Source organism: Nasonia vitripennis (genome assembly GCF_009193385.2).
Source record: "Nasonia vitripennis strain AsymCx chromosome 4 unlocalized genomic scaffold, Nvit_psr_1.1 chr4_random0003, whole genome shotgun sequence".
NCBI classification, from domain to species: domain Eukaryota; kingdom Metazoa; phylum Arthropoda; class Insecta; order Hymenoptera; family Pteromalidae; genus Nasonia; species Nasonia vitripennis.
This window is the reverse complement of record NW_022279638.1, coordinates 946,487-971,951: the sequence shown is the minus strand read 5'-3', so window position 1 is coordinate 971,951 and position 25,465 is coordinate 946,487. Positions and strand designations below refer to the sequence as shown.

The 25,465-nt window shown below is 39.0% G+C and overlaps 1 protein-coding gene across 1 annotated transcript; it reads right to left on the bottom strand.

The window, feature by feature from the left end:
- Window positions 1-20,969: 20,969 nt before the first annotated feature.
- LOC116417014 lies at window positions 20,970-23,462 on the bottom strand. Its single transcript, XM_031928045.1, has 3 exons — window positions 22,758-23,462; window positions 22,063-22,544; window positions 20,970-22,005 (listed from the first exon to the last, which is right to left on the bottom strand). Exons 1-3 carry the CDS (start codon window positions 23,460-23,462, stop codon window positions 20,970-20,972), a joined length of 2,223 nt encoding a protein of 740 aa, XP_031783905.1.
- Window positions 23,463-25,465: the final 2,003 nt, after the last annotated feature.

Genomic DNA, 25,465 nt, shown 5'->3' with positions numbered 1-25,465 from the left:
TCATGAGCCAGGGATTTCCGTGCAATTTTCTAGAAAAAGGTTATAAACCTGGATTTGTTGGTGACTAGACCACCCATAGGCTTAGCCAAAGGATCCTGCATTGACAATATATTTATAAAAACTAATAACATTTACACAATTACTTATAAACTCAAAGCTGCGATAACTGACCACTACCCTATTTTTATTGCAGTCAACAAAATGAAAGCAGAACAAATTAAACCTATAGAATTAATAAACTACAAAATAAAACATATTGCGGCTACCATTAATTGGACTGAAATTGGACTGAAAATTGTCAAAGCAAGATCCAAATATAGCTACAAATAATTTAATAGAAAAAAATTAAGCTATGTATAGAACAAGCTAAATCGAAAAAAAGTAAAAATGAACAGCAGGGTAGGAAGAATTAAATTACTGATGGAATAATTAAATCAGGTAAAACCAAAGAACTTTTATATAACTTATGGAAGATATTCAAATGATATTTCAAATGATCAACTCAAACTGGATTACAAAAACTAGGCTAAAATGTTGGATAAAGTTATCAAAGATGCTAAAATTAAATATGATGCAAAGCTAGTTAAAAATAATGTAAACAATCCTAAAAAACTTTGGGGTATCATAAACAACAAAATGAGGAAGCAGAAAAATAGTAATACCATAAGTTATATAAAGGTTAATGATAATAAAATTACTGATAAAGTAGAGATAGCTAAGAAAGTGAACAAATTTGTTTGTGATATTGGCCACAAATTGTCTGATGATGTAGTGAAACCCAATAATGCCGAATTTAAACAACCAAATACAAATCCAAATTCAATATTTCTTAAACCTACAAGTACGAGTGAGGTAATAAATATAATCAACAACTTGAAGCTAAAAAGCAGTGGTGTTGATAAATTAAATAGTAAGACCTTAAAGATTTTTGGATGTTGTATCTCGGTACCATTAACGCATATTTTCAATATGTGTATTGAAAATGCGATTTGGCCGGATGCATTGGCCGGAAACAATAATATATAATAGGTTGTATGAATTTGTCCATAAAAATAATATTTTATCCAAGCATCAATTTGGATTTAGGAAAAATATTGGCTCAAAGGATGCGTTAAATTATATTACTGAAGTATTGTATAATAATTTGGATAGGAATACACCAACAATTGTAACTTTTCTTGATCTAGCCAAGGCTTTCGATACGGTCGATCATAAACTACTACTAAAGAAACTTTACTGTATAGGCATTAGGGGTCAGGCTTTGGACCTTCTTTCAAGCTATCTTGATAATAGATACCAGACAGTTAAAATCAAAGATAGTAGAAGTGATTTTTTGTTGATAAACACAGGTGTCCCCCAGGGTACTATCCTGGGGCCACTACTATTTATATTATATATTAATGATATCTTGAAGGAGATACCCCTGGACTCTACTCTGTCTTATGCTGATGATACTGCCTTAATAGCCACTGGAGAGACTTGGTTAGAGGCGCAAAGTACCATGAATAAATTCCTATTGGTCATAGATAACTGGCTAACAGTGAATAAATTATCACTGAATGTAGATAAAACGGTCTGCATGACATTCGGAAGCTATTGTAATAGTGTACCGGCTCACATAGAAGTAACAATCCAGGATAGGATGTTGACTAGAGTGGAGAGCTTAAAATACCTTGGAATTGTTTTTGATTATAACTTCAAGTTGGATAAGCATATTCAATATATAATTAAAAAAATGAAGTACGTAGTATATATTTTGTATAAGCTATCAAACATCACGTCGACGGTAACACTACGAATGATATATTATGCTTTTTTCCATAGCATGATAAGCTATGGAATCTTAGCTTGAGTTGGAGTGTATCAAAATAATCGAGATCTGGTGCAAAAATTAAAAATTAAAATATTAAAGATAATTAATAAGAACAGTTTCAACGTACATGACAGCCATGTAAACCTAGAAAAACTCTTTATCTTCGAGGCAATAAGGCTACATTATAACAATCTCAAAACCTAGTACTTCAGTTTTACAAGTGTTACTAGGGAAAAGAGTTTAATTATATATAGAAGTTATAAAAGAGTTAGTGACAAAAAAAGTATTAACAAAGCAATCATTACATATAATGCGCTACCAAATAGTCTAAAAGTAGTAGATTAAAATAAATTGTTGACTATTATAATATGCCATAATTTAACATATGAATTATTTAAAGGAAATTTGTTAATATTGCGTGCAAAATAAATACATATAAGCAAGTAATTTGTAAAACGCTCAATAATAAGCATTCGATTGATGCTTTTAGTTTGTAACATATAGAGTAAGTTTTTCTAGTTTTAAGTATTTTTTAATTTTGTATTTTCTTATGTAATGCCAGTGCTTGCGAACAGGTAACATTGTTTACCTCTGCAAGGTACTGAGTGACTATATCAACTAGTTATACTCTGTACTATTCTGGAATAAATAAATAAAAAAGAAATAAATAAGCAACGAGAGAGAGCACACTGCGACGGTAAGTAGGGGGGCAGAGAGAGAAAGCTTCGCGCGCGAGACTTAGTATACGCGCGACCGATTCGTTCAGGCTAGCTTACCGTGTAGGCTGTTTTTCGCCAGATCGCGTAAGCTGTTCCTTCTATTTTCGAGAAGCGCTAAATCGAATCGTGTGCGACCTTTCCCGAGACTACGGCTACTCCAAGGTTCTTCGTGCTTCATCACCTTGAGCCTGTCTACCTTGCGATTACGCTACCTTGCCTGCAGAGGAGACGTCCTGGGGCTTGAGCTTGTTCCCGAAAGCGAGTGGAATCTATCTCATTGCGACGACTATCAAGGCGGCAGGAGCCGTGCGCGAAGCATAGAAGTAGAATAGGAGAGAGAGAGAGAGAGAGAGAGAGAGAGAGAGAGAGAGAGAGAGAGAGAGAGAGAGAGAGAGAGAGGGAGGGGCAAAAGGAAAGCTGCGTGACAATAGCCGACGCTGACTAATAAACACGCAACAAGAGAGAACGAGATAACAGAGCCGGATTCGCACGAAGCAATCCGAAGGGCCCCATATCGATCGAAGAAGGACTATCGATCAGCAGAGAGAAGCGCGACTCGCTCTTTCGACTCCCGACTCCTGTAGCGACTACACGTGACCAGGAGCCACGGAAGCCGGTCAGCAGTCGGAGCCGCTCATCTCCAAGGGCGCGGCTCTAGACCGTCAAGCCGAGGGCCACGACATCGTGCCCAGGATAAGGCAACTTAGTGCCTGCAGCTTTTGCCAATGCCACGAGGAGGAGTTCAGTGGGCCGCCGACCAAACGGTGCTGACGAGGTGGAACCCAGAGCAACCAGCCCGTCCAGCAGCGGCAACGCGACGTTCATCAGTAAACCCGTGAGTCTGTCCTGTGTCGGCGAATAGCCCACCTATCTTTCTCTCGGTTAATTTAGCGCATGGCAAACCACGTGCAGAAAAGCAGGAGCGAGTATATAGCTTAGTGTAGGGACAAGGGCAAAGCCCGATTGTCACGCATAGTGCGCCGGCCGATCTCGATGGTCGTCTCGACGCACAACACACGCACACACGATTGCACGTAGTGTACATTGTTATTTCGAATGAATAAACGTTCTGAAGGCAGATGAAGCCCGAAGGTTCTTTTAGCATAAATTATTAGAGTGTCATTATTATGCATGCTAAAACCCTTGCTTCCATTCATAAATAAGACGAGCATAGAAGGACTCCGCCACTCTCCGCGGTCCGTCAAGACAGAGATGCTGAGCAACCAAGGCGAGTTCCTGGTCGTAACCCGACGATCCTCTTGTTAACGTGGTAGCCTTGCGCGTCGGCCACTAAGCTCGGTGGGACACACTTATCCGATTTCGCGCTAGCAAGGCCACAACGTTACAATGTTATTTTCATGATCTCATGATTACGTTCTAGTTGGTTAAGAACGATCTTATTAAAATAACGATCTGTATTATATAAAATTTGTAGATCATAAAAATGTCAATAATTTAATTTTTGTCAAAATAGAGAAAATCAAGAGAAAAAAAGGGAAAATACTGAAATAACACCAAACTTCTACTGCTAATGGCATCTAAAATATTTGTTGTTTTTTTCCATTTTTTGGAAATCGTTTTAAAATTAATTCTGATATTTTCGATTATATATTACAATTATAAATAAATCTAGTCCGTCACTTTTTCTTATAATAACCATTGCGACGTTGATGTATGACCTGCGGCCTCTAATATATGCTGATGATTGATCTTCTTGTTTTTACGTAGCATAATGAGGAAAAAATCTGTTTTTCATTTTATTAATGTGTAAGTTTCATAGCGATCCTTTAATTTAGTTTTTTGTGATAATTTTAAAGAAAGAGTTAATAAAAATAGTAAATGTGTACCTCAAAGTAAATAATATTTCCTATCTTTTCACTGCAGATAATTTAGATTACAGTTCATCGTTTTTTTGTCAATACACTGTATAAGTTCTACAAAAATCATGATTGTTATAAATAATACTTATTGCGTAAATATCAAGTTATTTCACTAATTATTTCCTGAAAAAAACTCAATTATTGAAAAATAAAGTTTTTGTTTCCTACCTAGGGAAGCTTTGCATTTTACAGACCAAGTTAAATTTTCCATTTTCTAATTAAAGAAAAAAGACATAAATCATATCCCAAATTTGGATCCGGACGGATTTTCTTGTTATCTTAATTCTTATTTTTATATGAATTTATCAATCTCTGCAAGTTAAATATACTTCTTAAATCTTTACTTGTAGTTGCTCATTAGTTTTATTTGATTTATTTTTTGTCAATATTTTTTCGCAAACTTAAGGTTAAATCTTACACCTAAGTACATGAATTACGATTTTTACTCCAATATTTTTTTAGCGATATTGTTTTGTGAATTCGGTTTTATTAATGATACATTTAAACAATTGGGGCTAAAATTTTGGGAAGTCTCCTTTTGCACAAACCTAAAAACTAATTATTTTATCCCGATCGTCTATGTTTTTTTAAAATGCGGGCACACTGTTCAATTTTTTCGTAGTTTTTCAATAAAAATTTTGGTATTACTCGATTATCTGTGAGAGACTTTTATCAATCAGGCTAAAAATGTGTGTGCAAACTCCCCTCGTAATAGTAAGGTGCTTAATTTATTTTAGGCTTGATCCTGCATGTATACGCAGAATGCGGTCACATCCAAAAATCGCTAAAAACGGTTTTTTGGCTCTAACTCGAATTCTATGCATTCTACAAAAAACAGTTATAAAGAAAAGTTGTAGATCTCAAGGAAATACAACTTTTTCCTTTTCACACTTAAGCGTGAAAATGCTTTTAATTCGAGTTAACAGGCCAAAATCGATTTTTTTATAGCAATAAACCAGTATTTATCATAAAACTTTGAGGCTATACATTTCACATAAAAACCTTTAAGGTAAAAGTTGTAGATATTTTGAAAACACAACTTTTTACTGTGACAAACATTTTTTTAAAACGTTTAAACGTAAACAACAACTATAGAAACGATTTTTGGTACATATAATTGAATAACAATTTCGGTTTGACACGCCCTATCAGGCCCAAAAGCGTTAATTGATTAACGCTGAGCACGAAGCACAAGCATCGGTAGATCGGACAAGCGTCAGCATTCGTGCCTTACACGCCTTGCATCGCGAAGCGTTGCATAGTTTTGCTTCAAAATAAAAATAGATTCATAGTGACTAAATTGATGTACTTAAATGCCCGCTCTTTAGGTTAGATCCTTCAAGCCGTTATGCATATTGAAAAACTTTCGTTTTAAAAACTACTTAAACATATAAATTTTTAATTAATAATATATTTGATAAAATTGATATATAACATATTCTTATCCTATTTTCTAATATATACAAGTATTTATATGTATATAGCAAAATCATGTCTGTTCCATATTAAAACGTTGCGCATTACAAACTAATGCTCCTACACTCGCAATGATTTTTTTTTTTTATAGAGTTTATAATAAAAATTGCTCGCATTCGTCAAAAGAAGTAATTAGTCATTGTTTCCTGGAAGTCAAGGGGCTGTCAGAGCGAACTTTACTGATTATGACTTCACCTTGCGCCGTAGTTCTTATTATATGCTTTCTATATACTTCAAATCAATAAAAATCAAATTGATAATTGTTTCTTATTGTGTAAGTGACCTCGGAACACAGATTTTTTAGTGATTTATTTATTAAAAAACTGTACATCATAAAATATTGTATCAAAAAGTGTCGGTCATCTTACTGATTCTCACTTTCATCGTCGCCTTCACCTTGCGCCGTAGTTCGCATCGTTTGTCTAAATTACATACATTAGTGTACATATTAAGGCGCTTGTAAATATATGTGCAAATTCACGACCGACAGTACACAACTTGGGCGTTGGAAGTTGCTAATTTCAAATTGAGAGCACACCTACCAGACCAACTTTTTTTGGTTCTTTGGTATACCTGGAGTGAAAAAATTACCGCGTGCATTACTGATCGATTGTCAAACTTTTTTGCGGGGCACCTGAAATTATCTTATGGGAATTTAACACGGGGAAAATTAACGAAAACCAGAAATGTTTTACTTTTTGTCTGGAGGCGTAAAATAAAAATGTGTTTTAATAGAATCAAAGTATTAAAAAAAGAATTAATTTGAGAGTTGGTGGGTTAAAAATGGTTGCCTAGGCCAAAAGTTGTCTAGGCTTGAAAATGGCAAAAAATCACCTTTCGATTTTTTACGAAAATTAGCAATTTCCCCTATTTTTAAAATCCTTATAACTTTTGATCCGAGCAGTTAATTTTGACCATCTAAGGCTCAAATTGTAGCTCTTTTCTTCCGCTTTTGTTTAGAAAATTTAGACTGACACTTTTATTTTACGATCTGCTGTATATATGACGATGAAAATGGTCAAAAAACGGCCATAATTGATAGGCATATACATAGCTGATTGTAAAATTAAATTGTTAATTCAAATTTTGTAAACAAAAGTAGGAGAAAAGTGCTTTAATTTGAGTCCTGGGTGGTTGAAATTGATTATTTGGATCGAAAGTTATAAGAATTTTAAAAAAGAGAAAAATCTGATTTTCTTAAAAAATCTTACTTTTTGTGATTTTTTACTATTTTCAAGCTTAGGCAACTTTTGACCTAGGCGACTATTTTCTTCTTTTTTTTTATAAAGCTCTCTTCAGATACCTCGATCCTAGTAGAAAAGATTTTTAGATTACGCTCTCAGACACTGAGTAGATAAAGTTTAATCGCGATTAGTTTTTTCTCAATGTTAAATCCCCATAAGAGAACTTCAACTGCGCCGCAAAAAAGTTTGGCAAGCGATCGGCGATGCACGCGGGAATTTTCTTACTCCAGGTGACCCGAAGAACCAAAAAAAGTTTGTCTGGTAGGCATGCCCTCAATTTGAAATTTGCAACTTCCAACACCCAAGTTGTGTACTGTCGGTCGTGGATTTGCACATATAGTTTTATAATATGCACCTCAAAGCACCACGTTTATGTGCGATAAATGAGTATATGTACTTATTATTTATGATCCAAAATATTTTTGAGATTAGGAAAACCAGAACATGTCGACCAATTAGCGTGGCTCCGACATCCCCAATCCAAATGTTTTGCTCTTTTACAAAATTGACTACTTGACCATCGCAGCAATCGAGCATCAAGAGCCTAACCTAATCACCCATGCGCCAACCTTTCTCTTAGAGCTGAAACAGTTAATGCACAATCTCTTAGCCTCTTCAAGCTCAGTACATGTACTGCTTAATAAGCCGTTTCTCCATTGCAGCTTCTGTTTTTGTCCTGATCACGATCACGAGCCCAAACCAAGTCATTGAACGTTTTATGAAGCTTGCTACCACATCAACCTTAATAAGACTTCCAAGATCGTCACCATAGCTTCGTTCTAATTAAAACAAATCTAGACAAAAATCTTGGCTGCACAACATTTGCCTTCTTTCTACCCGAATCGGCAACTAATCTCAGCTGGCTCTCAGTAGCCAAGTTTCTAACTTGATTCATGCCTTTTTATTCAGTTATCACGCTCGTTAATACGGGTATTTCAGTAATTGAATTTTCTTAGGAAAGAATAAGTAGAACATCACGATATTTATACAGAAAGTAGTTCTTATCATAATTCATCAACATGATTTTTTTTAAGAAGTTCCATAGTTTAGTTTTTTAGTTATAATCGTTTAAAAATTTGCACTTTTTGGTCTAACGAACGATAATCTAAAGTCTCTGCAGTATAGAGATAAATAATTTTATTCCCTTTCAGGTACATTATTCTGTGTAAAGGGGGTGTGGGAGGGTATGTGGGGAGGCTGTAGGGCGGCCATGGGGGGCTGTGGGGAGAGGCATTTTTCAAAAATAACATAAAAATGAACGATTTTTACGTTATTTTGTGGGGAAGCCGAGTAGGGGGACTGTGGGGGGGGGGCGCACTATGGGCGATTTCAGGAAAAGTATTGTCAAAATCAAATTGCGCCTCTCAGAAAAGTGCTAGGGACCTAATTTTTTTTTAAATGAAGGTTGTACTTCTCAGATATAGGGAAAAATATCAGAATATTGTTTGCTGATGATGTCGAGCCGGGGCACCTATGAAAAGTACGAAATTTTAAGAGAACGATATTTTAGCTACTTGTTAATGCATTAATATGCCATAAAAATGCATTTTAAAATAATTGGGAATTTTTGAAACAATCATATACTATTTTTTTAATTAATGAATGATTTTTTTTACCTACATAACCTAAAAATTCATCTATTTCGACCTATTGTACTAAGAAACGTGAATCCGGGACTTAAAATTATCATAAATCTCGGACCTCTGATTTGATTAGCTTCGAATATTATATTCTAATAATACGGCACTATATAAACAAGAAAACATGTTATTTTAAAGTATTCTAACCTACCGGAATTTTAAATCTGAGAAGTTTCATTCTGTAGCATGAAAGATTTCAAAGTTAACACACATAAAATTGTTGATAAAATAAAATATTATTATTCTCACCACATATAACGTACATAAATTGTTATATATATATATATATATATATATATATATATATATATATATATATATATATATACAGGTGCGCAATACCTAGAGCCTCGCATGCACTAGGATTTTTCTAAACGTAGGATTTGACCGCGATCATCACGTTTGGGAGAACGCTAGGGAGAGGGGAAAATGATCACACACAATGGTTAAGTTTTATTGCACATGTATTTCGCCCAGCCCTTCCCTACAACACGGTGGCTGTAGTGCCTCCCGCGCACAGTTTAGCCACGCAGGGTTTACGCTGGGACGCTCAAACACGAGCCACGCTCGTGCAGCAGACGGCGGGCCACAGGCCCAGGTCCAGTCTGCTGACGGCTGTCTCTCTCTCTCTCTCTCTCTCTCTCTCTCTCTCTCTCTCTCTCTCTCTCTCTCTCTCCCTCACTCTCTCTCTCTCTCTCTCTCTCTCCCTCACTCTCTCTCTCTCTCTCTCTCTCTCTCTCTCTCTCGCGTCTGCACGTTAGCCCCCAAGCCGTAGCCTGTAGCGTCACGTGGTACGCGCTCGCGGCCTCGCTCGCACACGTACGCGCTCGATTCGGCTCTCGTCGGTCTCCGCGCGGCCAGTGTGATCTCTCTCTCTCTCTCTCTCGCGCGCGCGCGCGCGCGCGGGCTATGCCTCCCGCTTGTGGCAAGCTCGACCTGCTACAGCCGCGCAGCTATAGGGTTTTCTCTCGCGCTGTCTCTATCTCACGCACACGCGTCTCCTCGTACTGCTCTCTCTCTCTCTCTCTCTCTCTCTCTCTCTCTCTCTCTCTCTCGCGTGCGCTGGCCAGACGCCTCGCGCAGAAGACGTCTTGGTGTGCGCCCGCACTGCACACCAACACCCTGGTCTCTCGAGTTCTCTCTCTCTAGTGTGCCCGCACCACACTCGCCTCACTCTCGGATCTCTCTCTCTCTCTCTCTCTCTCTCTCTCTCTCTCTCTCTCTCTCTCTCTCTCTCTCTCTAATACTTTCTTACTCGCTCTCTCCCTGGTGGACGTCCGTCGGTGCTCCCGCCGGCGCCTCCCTGACTCTCGTGGACCTGGTGACGGCTAGCTTCCTCGGCTCTCCCACGCCAAGGCTGCTGGTTGCTCTGGTCCTCCGGACGATGATGGCGGACTGGCTAGCTTCCTTCCTCTCGTGCGGATGGTTGCTGGCTCGTCCGGGCGACGGCACTTGCTCGTGCCAACGCGCTGCACCTATGACTCTCTCACACTCTCGCACACTCGCACAACCTCGGGAGACTCTCCCAATTCTCCTCTTAACAGAGGAGGCTACGTATCTCTCTCGCACGTCGACGTACCCCGTCGACAGTCGTGAGAGAACTCTCCGATTTCCCGCTCGTTCTCGCGCTCACTCTCCACTCGCGCTCGTCGGGCCCGCGCATCTTCCTCGCGCCTGATTGGCTGGCAGTCCGTGCGGATAGCGAGTCGCACATCGGCGCCCGCTGATTGTCTCGCGACATGCGGAGGACCAATCAGCGCGCGCGCCGTCGAGGCTCACTCTCGCGCCAACGATGCTCACTCTCACGCTAACGTGGACGGTTAGCCGGCCCGTTCCTCGAACTCGAGGTCAGGCTGGCACCGACAACAACAATCCAACTCGCTTGTTTCTTCCGCCCACTCAGAGCTTGGCCGCATCGAACGAGATTCCTCGTATCGACGCGGCTGCGACGTTTGCAACGTCGCAATATATATAATTATGTAACCTAGACTATTACATTACATGTTAACGCTATAGTATTTACACGTTATATAGTAACAATTAGCAACGAAATAATGACTCTGTGATATAAGTATTCCATTTCCAATTAATATGATAACCTTCTATTATTTCATAATAATTACATTATAGATTCTTCATCAGAATTATCATAAGTCATATTACTTTCATCATCACTTGTGTTCTGGTTTTCTTCTTCCCACTCTTCTTCGTTCATAATATGCCTATAAAATAAACTTACGTTTCTTTTATATAGTTCAATGCCTGTGCATTTTGAAAGAATAAGTGCTTCTTAGCTAATTTTATTTGATTGCCTATGAACATCAAAGATAGTTTTGGGTCACTCATATGCACTGCTCTGTTAAATACATCCGTAATTCGTGCTAATCTACTTGTCTGTCTGGAGTGTTCTGTCATATTTCTGCGATAAAACTTATGCCAAGACTCATTAGCATCTTCGGCATAGTATGCTAAAGGCATAGGACATTTCCTGGCAATTTGACATCCATGCATTAAAATTTTATGAAGCGTTGGATTCATTCGACACCATGGATACGTATTGTAGTACAGTTGATATGTATTTATACAGAACCTTTCTAACTCGTCTAATTTAAGCTCCTTTTTGCATTTAAATAAAGTTAATATAGTTACAATATTTTGAACCAAATCTTCATTAATTTCCAATGACCTTGCAAATTTTTTCGGATCTTCAAAACATCTACGAGCTATATTTCCAGTATTTGTTGTTCCATGGCCTTGTAATACTTGGTCTACTCTAACTCAGAAATCAATGAAAACTTTTTTCTGCACATCTCTTTTTCGAATTTGATGTCGCTCTGAAAATCGTAGAATGTATAAATTAATAAAAAACATTTATTGATTAATAAGGTAGTTGCTTAAGGCTCTAAATAACCCCGTCAAAACGATAAACGTTGATTCAATGCTGATTTCAATATTGATTTCAGTCTGAAATCAGCGTTGATTCAATATTGAATCCACGTTGAATCAACATTGAATTTGTCCGAAAACGCAACGTGGATTCGGCGTTGATTTCAGACAGAATTCAGTGCTAGATTTCAAAGTTCAATCAGGGTTGAAATAAAATTGTAAAAAAAAAACGCCAAGACGTGGTCTCGAACCCAAGACTTTTTGATTAGTAGACGAACGACTTGATCACTAAGCCATTTCGACACTTGCAATGTATATCTCATAATGTAACATACACGGAAACCTATAGGTGGCAAATAGTCTCGAAGCTGGGTACTTTCCCGAGAGCACAGAGAGGTCCAGTGGAGGGTCCAGTCCAGTATTATAAAAATCATGATAGAGTATGTTAATTTTCGGTTATTCTCTATAGGATTCCGTTTATGTTACATTATGAGATATAAATGAAAGTGTCGAAATGGCTAAGTGGTCAAGTCATTCGTCTACTATTCAAAAGATCTCGGGTTCGAGCCCAGGTTTTAGCGATATTATTTTTTACAATTGTTTATTTCAACCCTGAAATCCAGCACTGAATTCAGTTTGAAATCAACGCTGAATCCACGTTGCGTTTTCGGACAAATTCCATGTTGGTTCAACGTGGATTCAATATTGAATCAACGCTGATTTCAGACTCAAATCAATATTGAAATCAGCATTGAATCAACGTTGATCGTTTTGACGGGGAAAACATCGTGCACATAATTATTATAGACGCACCTTTTAGCGAATATCGCACGTTTTGAATGGCATTCTATAAGAAATGTTTAAGAGATGCTCAAATGTATTAATTTCCGCGTGCAATAATCCCAAACCATACTTCAGTGATTCAGCAACAGGAGTGAAATTATTGCCAAATTTTCCAAACTGACGAGACGTTATCTTACAAATTGGACATCTACTGGTTGCTCTATTTCCCACGATTACATTTAAACATTTCCCATCAAAAAGAGTTTGTGTAACTTCATAAGAAACGCAATTGTTTTTTCCATTGGACAGACTAAATTTATAAGAACTGAGATTCTTTATTTCATTTTCTAATCGATTGTATTCACGTATGGTCGAATCATCTGTTTCTTTTTCGAATGCAATCCTTAATGGTCGACAAAGTCTTACACTTTGAGGAATTTGATTGATCCATGATTTTCCATCAGACTTATTAGAGCTTATTTTAATGATAATGAAGCTTGTAACGAAGAGGGACTGCTCGGAAGATTCGCTTTCATTTACAGCATCCTTACATTTATTATGCACATTTTTATGGCCTCAAGAACTATCGAACCCTACAGTTACAGAAAGTGTTAAATCAATCAAGTCGTTGTCACTCCAATCCAAAGCAACTGCATTGCAAAGTCGCTCACTAGTTTTATTTAACATCTTCTGCATGGATACCACAATCTGTACCTCGGAAATATCGTAACCATTTGGTAAACATTCGGACAAAGCTTTGGAAATTCCTGAATAGCAGGGACAAATGGGAGTATTTCTCATTTTACAATCTTTAGATAAACTTATGTAAGAATTTTTATTCAAGTTTTGCTCTAAATAAAATGCTGCAGCTGAATCTGCTGTATGTTTCAATATATTTGACTCACACTGTTGATTATTCTCATTTTACGTTCCATTGGATAAATCAGTATCATCTACGGTGAATTTCTTTGCAAGACTTAACGCTATTTCTAAAATTTCAACATCATTTTGGGCGAAGCCACATACCTCTCTTGCTCGTCTATATTTAGTAGATATAGAGTAATCTGATATTATGGTACATCTTCCGCCATTGGAACCTCTTCTAACTTTTCTTGGTCGTCCTCTATTATGCTTATTTTTTCTTTTTCGTCCGCCCATCTTATGAATTATAACGATATATTTTTGTCTTTTTTTATTGTCTAAAAGTAATTATATGATATCACTCACGATTTATTCTCATAATTTTTGCACCTAATTTTAATAAAAAAATATATATATATATAATATATTTTTGGAAAGATGTGCATTAATTTGTCGGAATTTATGCTGTGATGAAACTGTGATCTTATTTTATTTAATTATTTTAAGTAAGTATTTATCGTATGCCACAGAAATTTATCGAAAAAATGCTACAATAATGAGTTTTATCAAAACGGCACGGCAAAACGACTTTAATCAATTTGTTGTAGTTTTTAGATATTAGCAAATTTAATTTTTTTTTTTTTGTAATATGTACTCAAGTCATTTTGGTTTTGAGCCACAGAATTATTTATGTACGTTATATGGGGTGAGAATAATAATATTTTATTTTATCAATAATTTTATGTGTGTTAACTTTGAAATCTTTCATGCTACAGAATGAAACTTCTCAGATTTAAAATTCCTGTAGGTTAGAATACTTTAAAATAACATGTTTTCTTGTTTATATAGTGCCGTATTATTAGAATATAATATTCGAAGCTAATCAAATTAGAGGTCCGAGATTTATGATAATTTTAAGTCCCGGATTCACGTTTCTTAGTACAATAGGTCGAAATAGATGAATTTTTAGGTTATGTAGGTAAAAAAAATCATTCATTAATTAAAAAAATAGTATATGATTGTTTCAAAAATTCCCAATTATTTTAAAATGTATTTTTATGGCATATTAATGCATTAACAAGTAGCTAAAATATCGTTTTCTTAAAATTTCGTACTTTTCATAGGTGCCCCGGCTCGACATCATCAGAAAACAATATTCTGATATTTTTCCCTATATCTGAGAAGTACAACCTTCATTTAAAAAAAAAAGTAGGTCCCTAGCACTTTCCTGAGATGCGCAATTTGATTTTGACAATACTTTTCCTGAAATCGCCCATAGTACGGCGGGGGGAGTATAGCCAAAATAACTATATATATATAGTTATTTTGGCTATACTCCCCCAATATATATATATATATATATATTGGAGTCGTGATTATCCGCAGAGAGGAAAGGAGCTGGAAGGTGGAGATCCAGGACTCTGAATGAGTAGACTGTTCAATCTGATAGCGCTTTTATTCTTACACCTAAACTATGCCTAAGTAATAAAATCTAAGGTAAAATCCTAATTTAAATCGAGTTGAAAGTGCGGCCTTGAGAGGACCTCTCTGGGAGACCACTCAGAACTATCTGAAGGAACGTACTCCTCGTCGCTACATCTAAGGCGGCTGTTGGCTCGAGAAAGGTGGATTTGCCTCTGGTGGTCTGGGGTTTCCGGCTCTATGATTCGTGGCTCAGAAGAGCTCTCTCGGCACCAAGAGTTGTTTGTGCCTCGATCGCGGCGCTGACGTAGCTGGTTGTGTCGCCACATATATACACGGGTGGTTCTCTGTAAAATCGAAGATCAAAATTTTAATCTTTGCCCGAACTGCATATATATGTTCTACAAGTTGAACCTTATTCCCAAAAAAAAAAAAAAAAATTTCAGCGCGATTCCTTCACTCGGATTCGAGTTATAGCTGGTCAAAGTTGAGGTTTCAAGCAATTTTTGCATTTTTTACCTATTTTCAATGATTAATGGCTCATAAGGGATGCATTTTTAAGCAAAACCACCCAGATACTTTTTTTGTAAATTTTCTGAAACTTTTAATAAAAATACTTTTAAAGCCCTATATGTATGTTAAGGCTACCTTATTTGCATTTTTTTTTACGTGGCATTTGGAACTCGAAAGATCATCGCCTCATCTACGCAAGCCTTCCACGCTGCCCTATCTTGTGTCAACCCCGCCCAAGATGCACCTCTCCGATCGACACCGACCCGTCCTATTTCTACTAGATCTGCTTTTACGTTGTCCTCCCATCTATGTCTAGGTCTACCTAGAGGTTGCGTTACCATCGGCCTGCCCTTCATGACACGCGCTGCCGTACGGTCATCTCCCATTCTCGCTACGTGCCCTGCCCATCCCAATCTGCGCGATTTTATTATTCTGTTAATATTTGGTGACGCGTACAGATTGTGTAACTCATCATTGTGTAGTCTCCTCTATTCCCCGATTTCCTCATCTTTCTTCGTCCCGTATATTTTTCGCAAGACTTTATTTTCAAATACCCTAAAACGGTTGTCCGCCTGCTTAGTGAGAGCCCACGTTTCGCACCCGTACAGAACCACCGGCAGTATTATTGTCCTGTATATTCTTATTTTAACGTTTTTAGACAACAGCCTCGACTTAATTAAATTACTCACGGCGTAGAAGCAAGCATTACCCGAATGGAGTCTCTTATTTATTTCGACATTAATCTCGTTTCTATCTAAAGTAAAATTTCCAACTCTGAGATCTTCCTCCCCTCTGCAGATGCCTAGCTTATCCACAATTATGTACTTTTTTTTGATTCACTCACTTCTAACCCTGTATACTCCACCGCTATTATGAGGATTTCCGCGTTTCTTGCTACCGTTTCCCTACAATCCCCCAGTATATCCAAATCATCTGCGTAGCCTAGTACCTGCGTTGTTCCATTAAGCGTTGCGTCCAGCTGGCTAACCTGCATTTTTCTAACGGCATACTCTAACGTTGAGTTGAACAGCACCGTAGAGAGCCCATCCCCTTGTTTTAAACCATCGCGTATCATGAAGGGTTCTGATACATTACTGCCTACTCGGACCTTTCCCGTGCTTCCGTTCAGACATATTTGAATTAATCTCACGAGTTTTTTCGGTACACCGAGAAGTACTAGAATTTGATACATTTTGCTTCGCTTAATAGAGTCGTGCGCTTTTTTAAAATCTATAAATAGTTGGTGTATGGTTTCGCAAAATTCCCACTTTTTCTCTAACAACTGTCTTATGGTAAACATTTGATCGCTCGTCGATCTGTTGCGCCGAAATCCGCACTGATAATCTCCTACTATATCTTCCGCGAATGGAGTGAGTCTAGCTTGTATTACGTTTGACAGAACTTTGTAGCACGCTGCTAAAAGTGAGATACCCTTATAGTTATTGCAGTCTGTCTTATCCCCCTTTTTAAAAATCGGTATAATGATAGATTCCTTCCAATTTTCGGGTATTGTTTCATTTTTCCAAATGGCACTTACTAGTTTATAGATTTTGAAAGTTAGCTCGACGCCCCTATATTTGAGTAACTCAGCTGGTATAGAGTCATTTCCCGCGTCTTTTTTGTTTTTTAGTTGTTTAATCGCGGCCTCTGCTTCTCGGTAGCTCGGTTCCTCCACGTGGGGTTCAGCAGTGTGAATTTCGTCCCCTAATTCTTCGCTATTTTCGTGCACGTTTAATAATTTATCGAAATAATTTTTCCACAGTAATTCGTTGTCATTTGTTACGTTTTCGTCCTTCATCAATTGCGCTCTACTCTTAAAACCCTTTCTGATGGCGTTAATCCCTCTGTACATTTCGCGGGGGTTATTTTCCTTACTGTTAGTTTCTATTCTCCTAATAAGATTCTTTTGATACTCCCGCTTCTTATTTCTGTAGATCGCACTCGTCTGTTTCCTTACGTTAGAATACTCTTCTACGGTCCTATCGCTTCTATTTTGTAAGCTATCTAATTTAGCCTTTTTGCGCCTTTCAAACCAGAGTTCGCACTCTTCGTCAAACCATGGTTTGCTCTTTGGCTTTTTATTTTTACCCAGTACTTTGTTCGCGGCCTCTTTTACCGTTTTTTCGATGTCCCCCCATAAGCTATTCGGTTCGTCATTCCCCTCCGGCGATGTGTTTGCTTCTTCAAGTGCCTGAAACCTGTTATTAATTTCTATCTGGTACCTAATTCGCTCTGTTCTATCTCGTAGCTTCTCTATATCGAAGCTTTCTACCTTGTTTGCTCGCTTACTATTTTGATTCGCTACTAGTCTAGCTCTTAATTTGGCTACTACTAGGAAGTGGTCCGAGTCGCTATCTGCCCCTCTGTAAGCCCTTACGTCAAGAACATTAGTATGACGTCTTTTTTCAATGAGGAAATGATCAATTTGGTTCTGTGTGGCCCCGTCCGGCGTTGTCCACGTTGCCTTGTGTATGTCCTTGTGCTTAAAACACGTAGTTTTGATTATGAGATCTTTTGCCGCCGCGAAATTTATGACCCTAATACCGTTATCATTGCTGGTTTCGTGCAGGCTTTCCTTCCCTATAGTAGGCCTAAACATTTCCTCCCTACCTATTTTAGCATTGAAATCACCTAATACTATTCTTGTGTCGTAAGACGCGAACTGGTCGATTACCTGCTCTAAAGTTTCGTAATAGAGATCCTTAGCTTCTTCTTCTTTGTCCTCCGTAGGATAGTGTACATTAATAAATACATATCTATACCATTCCCCTTCGATAATGATGTACGAGAGCCTATCATTGACGGATTTGAAACTTTTAACCGAATGTATGATGCTTTTGCTTACGAGAAATCCGGTGCCTAGAGATCCCCCACTCCCGGCCCCATACAGGTACGTGAAGTTACCCGATGCTAGTACTCCGCCATCTGGCCACCGCGATTCCTGTATTGCTATCAGATTGTACCTATCAGCTTCCTTTACGAGTTCTTTAAACGCACCTGCTCTGTATAGACTGCGAACATTCCAAGTTCCGACCCTTAAGTCCCTTTTGGTTCGGATTTTATTTTTTTGAGCCATGATATTATGTTAAACCCGCGCGCTTCGGATCCTGTTTCGATCGCAGGTGAGTCCACCGTTCTAGAGGTGATAACCCCCATATCTCTCTGGAACTAAGTATGAGAGCTTTCCGACTTTGACGAGGACAGTGTCAACTCGTCGTCAGACACACTACGGTTTCATTCTCGCATCCTAACGCCCCCCTGCAAGGCAGCGCGCCTTCGCTGGCATCGTTACCGCGTAAGACCAGGTGACGAATCATTCTACACATCCCCTTTCGGGGCAGTTGTCATCGCTCCCGCATCCTCCTCGGCAGTAGGATTTTTGCCCATTTTTGTAATGTGTGATGAAAGAGATAGATTGAGAGATAAAAGATAATGTGAAGTATTTTTTTGTTGTGTTGCTTGCGTAGTGTTTCTAGATGAATGCGTTCGACAGTGTGGGCTCATCACACCCACGCCTGTTCCTATCGGCTGTCCGCGGCTGCTTATTCAATTTATTCGCAGCTAACCTCTTTCTCAGGGGCTGTTCTTCTATCCGCAACCTAAGGACGCGCTGTGTAGTGGTGATAGGCACCCACCCGTCCGATCTGGACGACAACGCCCAAGACCCGCTTAGGCGTCATTGTAACCGGCATTTTGAACCTTAAAATATAAAAATCTGAATGTTCAATCCGAACTCCGACAACCTCAATATAGTAAAAAGATACCTTTATATAGTAAAAAAGTAGCTGTAAAGTTTCAGAATGGGCCTGACCTACCACTAGAAGTTATGTAGAAAACAAACATGATATAATGGCTAATAAGTGGTTTTACATGCAAATTTGTCAGTTATAACCTAGTACATTTCATATCTACCGATACATATACCCGATAAATTAATGAATAAATCGATCCGGACTACGACCACCAAAAAATTCATATATCTTTTACAAAAATTAACTTAAGGAGTCCAGCCTGGGTTAAATCCTGCAAAAAAAAAACTACAAAATATTCGTCTGATAAAATTTTTTTCTTTTGAAGTAAATTAAAAAACAAAAAATATCTACTTGAAATATTTACAATATACACTATTTCTACTAAAAAATGTCATATATATACCATACAAAATCACTGACGGGAAAGGAATCAAAGGAGAATGAGGCCGGCGGCAAGGACGAAGAGCAGAAAAAGTCAACATCGACAGAAGGGACATCGGCAACGGAAAAAGAGAACGATGAAATAAGGAAACAAGAGATTTCGAACTTACTGACGAAGAAGAGAGAGAAAGAAAGGGAAAAGGAAAGAGCGAGCAAAGTAGCAACCAAAGCGAAGAGTAAACGTTTGAAGAAGGAGGCGACAAAGGTAGGACCAACATCAGGTAATGCGAAAGAAGAATTGGTGATAGTTTTAAGACTGATTAGAAAATTAGAAAATAAAATAGAGAAAATTAGCGAAAAGAGGAGAAAGGTAAAAGCAGAAATGTGAAAATTGAAAGAACAGGTAAATAGGGAGATAGCAGGGAATAAGGGATTAAGCAGGGAAATAGAAAAATTAAAAAAGATAAAAGAGAAAGATAGGTACAGAAAAAGTATAACTAGAGTAAATAAATTTATGAATAGAAGACGATTTAACCAACACTGAAAAAGAGATCCAAAACTGGCTAAAAATGGTAGTAGCAGAGACAAGAGAAAGATGATTAGAAACTCAAATAAGATACCAGAAAATAAAAAAAGATAGCAGTTGGTACGAGTGGGATAAAAAAGAGGGATGAATAGTGAATATAGAGGAAAAGAAGTTTCGTGAATAATAAGGAAATCAGAGACAGGATAAGGATAATATCTTAGAATATAGTAAGGACTAACAAAGTGAGGGGGGTAAAGGATTACTTAGATGAATTTGAAATAATAGCGTTGCTGAAATAAACGTGGCTGAAGAAAGACAATCAGAAAGACTGGTTAAATAAGTCAGTTAGGAACTATAATTGAAAGACGAAGGCTGCAATAAGACTAAATAGGAAAGTTAGGTGTCAAGGAGGAGTATTAATAGGAATAAAGGAAGGAATAGAAACAAATAGTATGTCAGAGTGGGGGTAAGGTCGATAGAATAAACGCAATTTGGAGCGCGATAAAACTATTTGTACAGCAGAAAAGGGGAAAAATAGAGGCCTTAGGACTAACAAGGGAGGCAAAAAGATTTAGAGAGAGATCTTTACAAATTATGAGAAATAAACTTAGAAAAGAATTGTGTAGGTATAGCAGGAAATATAAGTCAGCTCACAAACGATTGGCATACAATTTAGAACTAAAACCTACAAACAAAGATTTGATAGCTTCCATTGATCTATCCAAGGCAGAAAGTGCGTGATGAAAAATCTGTGATCGTAAATGCGTCACAAAGTTCATCAACGCATAAGGGCTACATTAATACGACAAGGAAATACTAAATCAATAGAAAATCTTTGTTTTGTCACGTGCAATTGATCAAATACATTAAGTAGGCAGCTTTTTCTGAGTAAACCTAATTTACTTTATTTATAAAAGGTTTCTGAGCCACAGCATACGGAAAATGAGTCAGCTTACGAACGTTTAGCTACATTTAAACATTCGACTAGGATGCTATCTATTCACGAGCTAAGTGAGTTTACAGTGTAGGTGTTGTGTGTAAAATCTCTTCGATTGATGACACTGGGAAACTCTTCAGTCTTGACTGGACTCAGGTTGAAGGCTGGAGACTGCCCTCTGCGCACTCTTGTCTGAGGGCAGAAAGATGACCTTCACAACTGGTCGTTGGAATTCGGAATTGGCAGTACGGATGGTAACAACTAGAACTAGACCATCTTTCCCTGGATGTACCGCTGTAATTCGACCCAGTGGCCACTTGGATGGAGGGCAGAGCTCGTCCTTGAGAAGCACCAAGTCGCCCACGACCAACTGTCGTCCAGGAGTCAGCCACTTGTTTCTCTGCTCTAAATGATGCAATACCTCCAGTCGCCATCGCTCCCAGAAATGGTTTCTCATAACCGAGAGTAGCTTCCACCTGCAAGTGCGAGATTTTAAATTCACGTCTTCAAAGGGCTCGGGTAATACATTGAGAGGAGCATTCACAAGAAAGTGACCAGGCGTAAGCGCCACCGAATCAGTGGACTCAAAGCTCAGCGGGCAGAGCGACCGAGAATTTAAGCATGCTTCGATCTGAGCAGCAACTGTCGACATTTCCTCGAACGTTAATGACGTGTCTCCAATGACACGTTTGAAGTGATGCTTAAAAGTTCTCACTGCCGACTCCCATAGTCCTCCGAAATGAGGAGCTCTAGGAGGTATAAAAGACCATACTATACCGTCCTTCGCCAATGCAGCCACCTCCTGCGATACTGATGAAGCCCGTTGGAATAACTTGTCAATGTCTGTGGCAGCGCCCTTGAAGTTGGTGCCGTTGTCACTAAATACTATCTTACAAAGTCCACGCCGAGCGGTGAATCTGCGAAACGCTGCTAGAAACGCAGCAGTGGACAAATCTGACACAACTTCAATATGAACGGCTCGAACAACCATACACACAAAGATCGCTATATATCCCTTTGTAGAGTTGGCACCTCTGCCCTTGGAGAACAATATTGGAAACGGTCCCGCATAGTCCAGACCGGTGTATGCGAAAACTCGCTGGGAAGTAACTCGATATGATGGAAGCGGTGCCATTTGCTGTTGTACACTCTGAGCAGTGTAGCGAATACATCTATGGCAGCATCGATAAACTCCCTATCCAACTCTTAACCCACGTGAAATCCAATACGTCCTGTTGAGGGAACTGAGCATCAGCTGAACGCCTCCATGAAGAGTCTGACGATGTACCTCCTCAATCAACCTCTTGACTATAATACTAGATGCTGGCAGTATAATCGAGTGCTTCTCATCGTACTGCAAGAACGAATGCTGCAATCGGCCTCCAACTCGGAGCAGACCCTGTGGACAAATAAATGGTACAAGTCGCAGTAAGTGACTGCGAGATGACAACCGTTGTTTACTTCTGAGATACCGCAATTCCTCTTCGTAGTGCTGACTTTGCACATAACGAATCAGACCGACTCGAGCAGCCTCCATCTCCTCAGCAGTAAAATGACCAATGCAGCGATTTCCTCTGGGCTTGACCGCATTCGAACGCCACCTGTAAGCACAAGCCAAAATCCACAACATCTTTGGAAAACTCGAAAACTTCTCCAAATAAGACAGCGCTTGTGATTCTTGATTCTCGTCAACCTTCTTCTCGACAGCAACCTGTGCATTTAGTACATCTGGCGAAACATCCACGGGCAATCTATTAATTACCTTCCTCCAATCATTCTTGATCCATTCAGGTCCCTCCCATCACAGGGAAGACTGCTGAAGCTGCTCCGACGAAAACCTTCGAGTTGCGCAATCGGCTGGATTGTCTACGGACTTAACATGACGCCATTGCATCCCAGGCAGAGTAGTGATCACCTCACTCACTCTGTTTGCCACGAAAGTCTGCCATCTCGATGGGTGGCCATTCAACCAATCTAAAACTACCTTCGAGTCTGTCCAGCAGTGCACTGATACAGGCTTCAATAAAAGTCCATCTAAAAGGTGCTTCAACAATCTAACTAACAACACCGAGTCACACAACTCCAATCGAGGCAAACTCTCCGTCTTAATAGGAGCTACTTTAGTCTTGGACATAATCAACGCCGATTTCTGCCCTGGTATTACCATATACGCTGCAGCGACGAAAGCTCTCTGAGATGCGTCAGAAAATCCATGCAACTCCCATGATGTTTGCGAGGAAGAGCCAAACCAACGAGGAATGCGCAACTGAGCCAGTTCAGGAAGGTCAGACCTCAACGTTTGCCACTGATCTAGAAATTCTCCTGTGAGAGGTGAGTCCCAGTCGATACCATTAATCCACAAATCCTGGAACATGCGATTGGCCCTGACTAATACAGGTGACAGCCAACCAAGTGGATCAAACAACCTCAAAATCTCTGACAGAAACGATCTCTTTGACACAATTTTCGGAGCAACTGGAACCTTAACCTTGAAACGAAACGAGTCGCCTGAAGGCGTCCATTTTAGGCCCAAAGCAGAAACTGCCTCATCCCATTCGACAGCGAACTCTTTCGATCTTCGATCTTCCACGATAGCCGAACTGTTTGACGCCCATTTACCCAACTCCATACATGCTGAGAGAGAGAAGAGTTTGAATTGAGAGATATGGAGCGGAGTACGTACCATACGTAACCGTCAACAACCTATAATCTTCGATAGGCTTCGAAGCGTCAGAACGCCAGACTATTCTTTGTCAATCAACGTCATCTGGGTGAATGAGGTTCTGCCTAAACTCCTTGACGATATCAGCCGGAAATACAATCTTCGAAAATCTCCACATCGATATAATAATCGTGACATCCGTCTGTAATTTGCGACCAGTCAAGAGAACGTCGTTCAGCGATATTTTCCCAAAAGAGCCATTAAAAACGACACGAAATTTGACTTCCGGCCCCATCTCAGCCGAGTAAACTGGATGATGAGTAAAATAGAACGTATTGTCCTTTCGATGCGAACTATTTACAGACTCCATATGACATAAAGTCAGATACTCCTCCTTGAATTTCCTATAGGCACCATATACCCTAGAATCCTGCGCTCGACGCTTCTCTGAGCGGAGCAAACATGCCACAGCAATCTACCTCGTGTGTGCAAAAGAAACCTCTGACAACTTTTCAGAGAATGGTAAGCGAACGACAAATCTGCCCTTGGAATCCCGATAAACAGTATCTGCGAAATAATCTTCGCAATACTGATCCTCCTCGGACAAAACTTTAGAGGTGGAAATCTCCTCCATTTCCCAAAACCTCTCTAATAATGTCGAAATTGATGGCTCTACTTTCACATGACAGGCCTGAGCGCTCTGAGCTCTATCAGACTCAGGAGCAGAAGACGCTCTACCCGTCAAAATCCACCCAAATACGGTCTCCTGAACAACAGGAGTATCAGTTGCACCAACTCTGATCCCTGGCCGAATGATAGCAGCGTACACCTCTGCGCTGAGCACCCAGTCTATACGCCTTGAACGAGCAAAATCTAGATCGGCAAGTTGCAATCCCTTGATGTGATCCCAATTGGACACCTCGACTTCCTCTCGTGACAATAATCCCGTAACCTCTTTCAACACCAACGCCGAAAACTCCAAGCAAAAATCTGAGTTCAATCTGGACTCACAGCATACGGAAAATAAGTCAGCTCACAAATCCTCATATCCATATATCTAAAATGTTTCTGAGCCACAGCATACGGAAAATAAGTCAGCGCACAAATTGTGAGCATAAAATTTAAAGATTTGATAGCTTCCATTGATCTATCCAAGGCAGAAAGTGCGTGATGAAAAATGTAGGATCGTAAATGCGTCAAAAAGTTCTTCAACGCGAAAGGGCTAAATTAATACTACTAGGAAATAATAAATCTATAGAAAATCTTTCTTTTGAAACATGACATTAATCACATACATTTAGCAGGCAGCTTTTTCTGAGTAAACCTTATTTTCCAAATTTCTAAAACGTATCTGAGTCACAGCATACGGAAAATGAGTCAGCTTACAAAAGAATAGCATAGAATTTAGAAATAGAACCTGCCAACAAAGATTTGATAGCTTCCATTTATCTATGCAAGGCAGAAAGCGCGTGATGAAAAATCTAGGATCGTAAATGCGTCAAAAAGTTCTTCAACGCGAAAGGGCTAAATTAATACTACTAGGAAATACTAAATCGATAGAAAATCTTTCTTTTGAAACATGACACTAATCACATACCTTTAGCAGGTAGCTTTTTCTGAGTAGACATAAGTTTCCACATCTCTAAAACGTTTCTGAGTCACAGCATACGGAAAATGAGTCAGCCTACAAACGAATAGCATAGAATTTAAAATAGAACCTGCAAACAAAGTTTTGATAGCATCCATTGATCTATCCAAGGCAGAATGTGCGTGATAAAAAATCAACGATCGTAAATGCGTCGAAACGTTTATCAACGCGTAAGGGCTAAATTAATACTACTAGGAAATACTAAATCTATAGAAAATCTTTCTTTTGAAACATGACATTAATCACATACATTTAGCAGGCAGCTTTTTCTGAGTAGACATAAGTTTCCAAATTTCTAAAACGTTTCTGAGTAACAGCATAC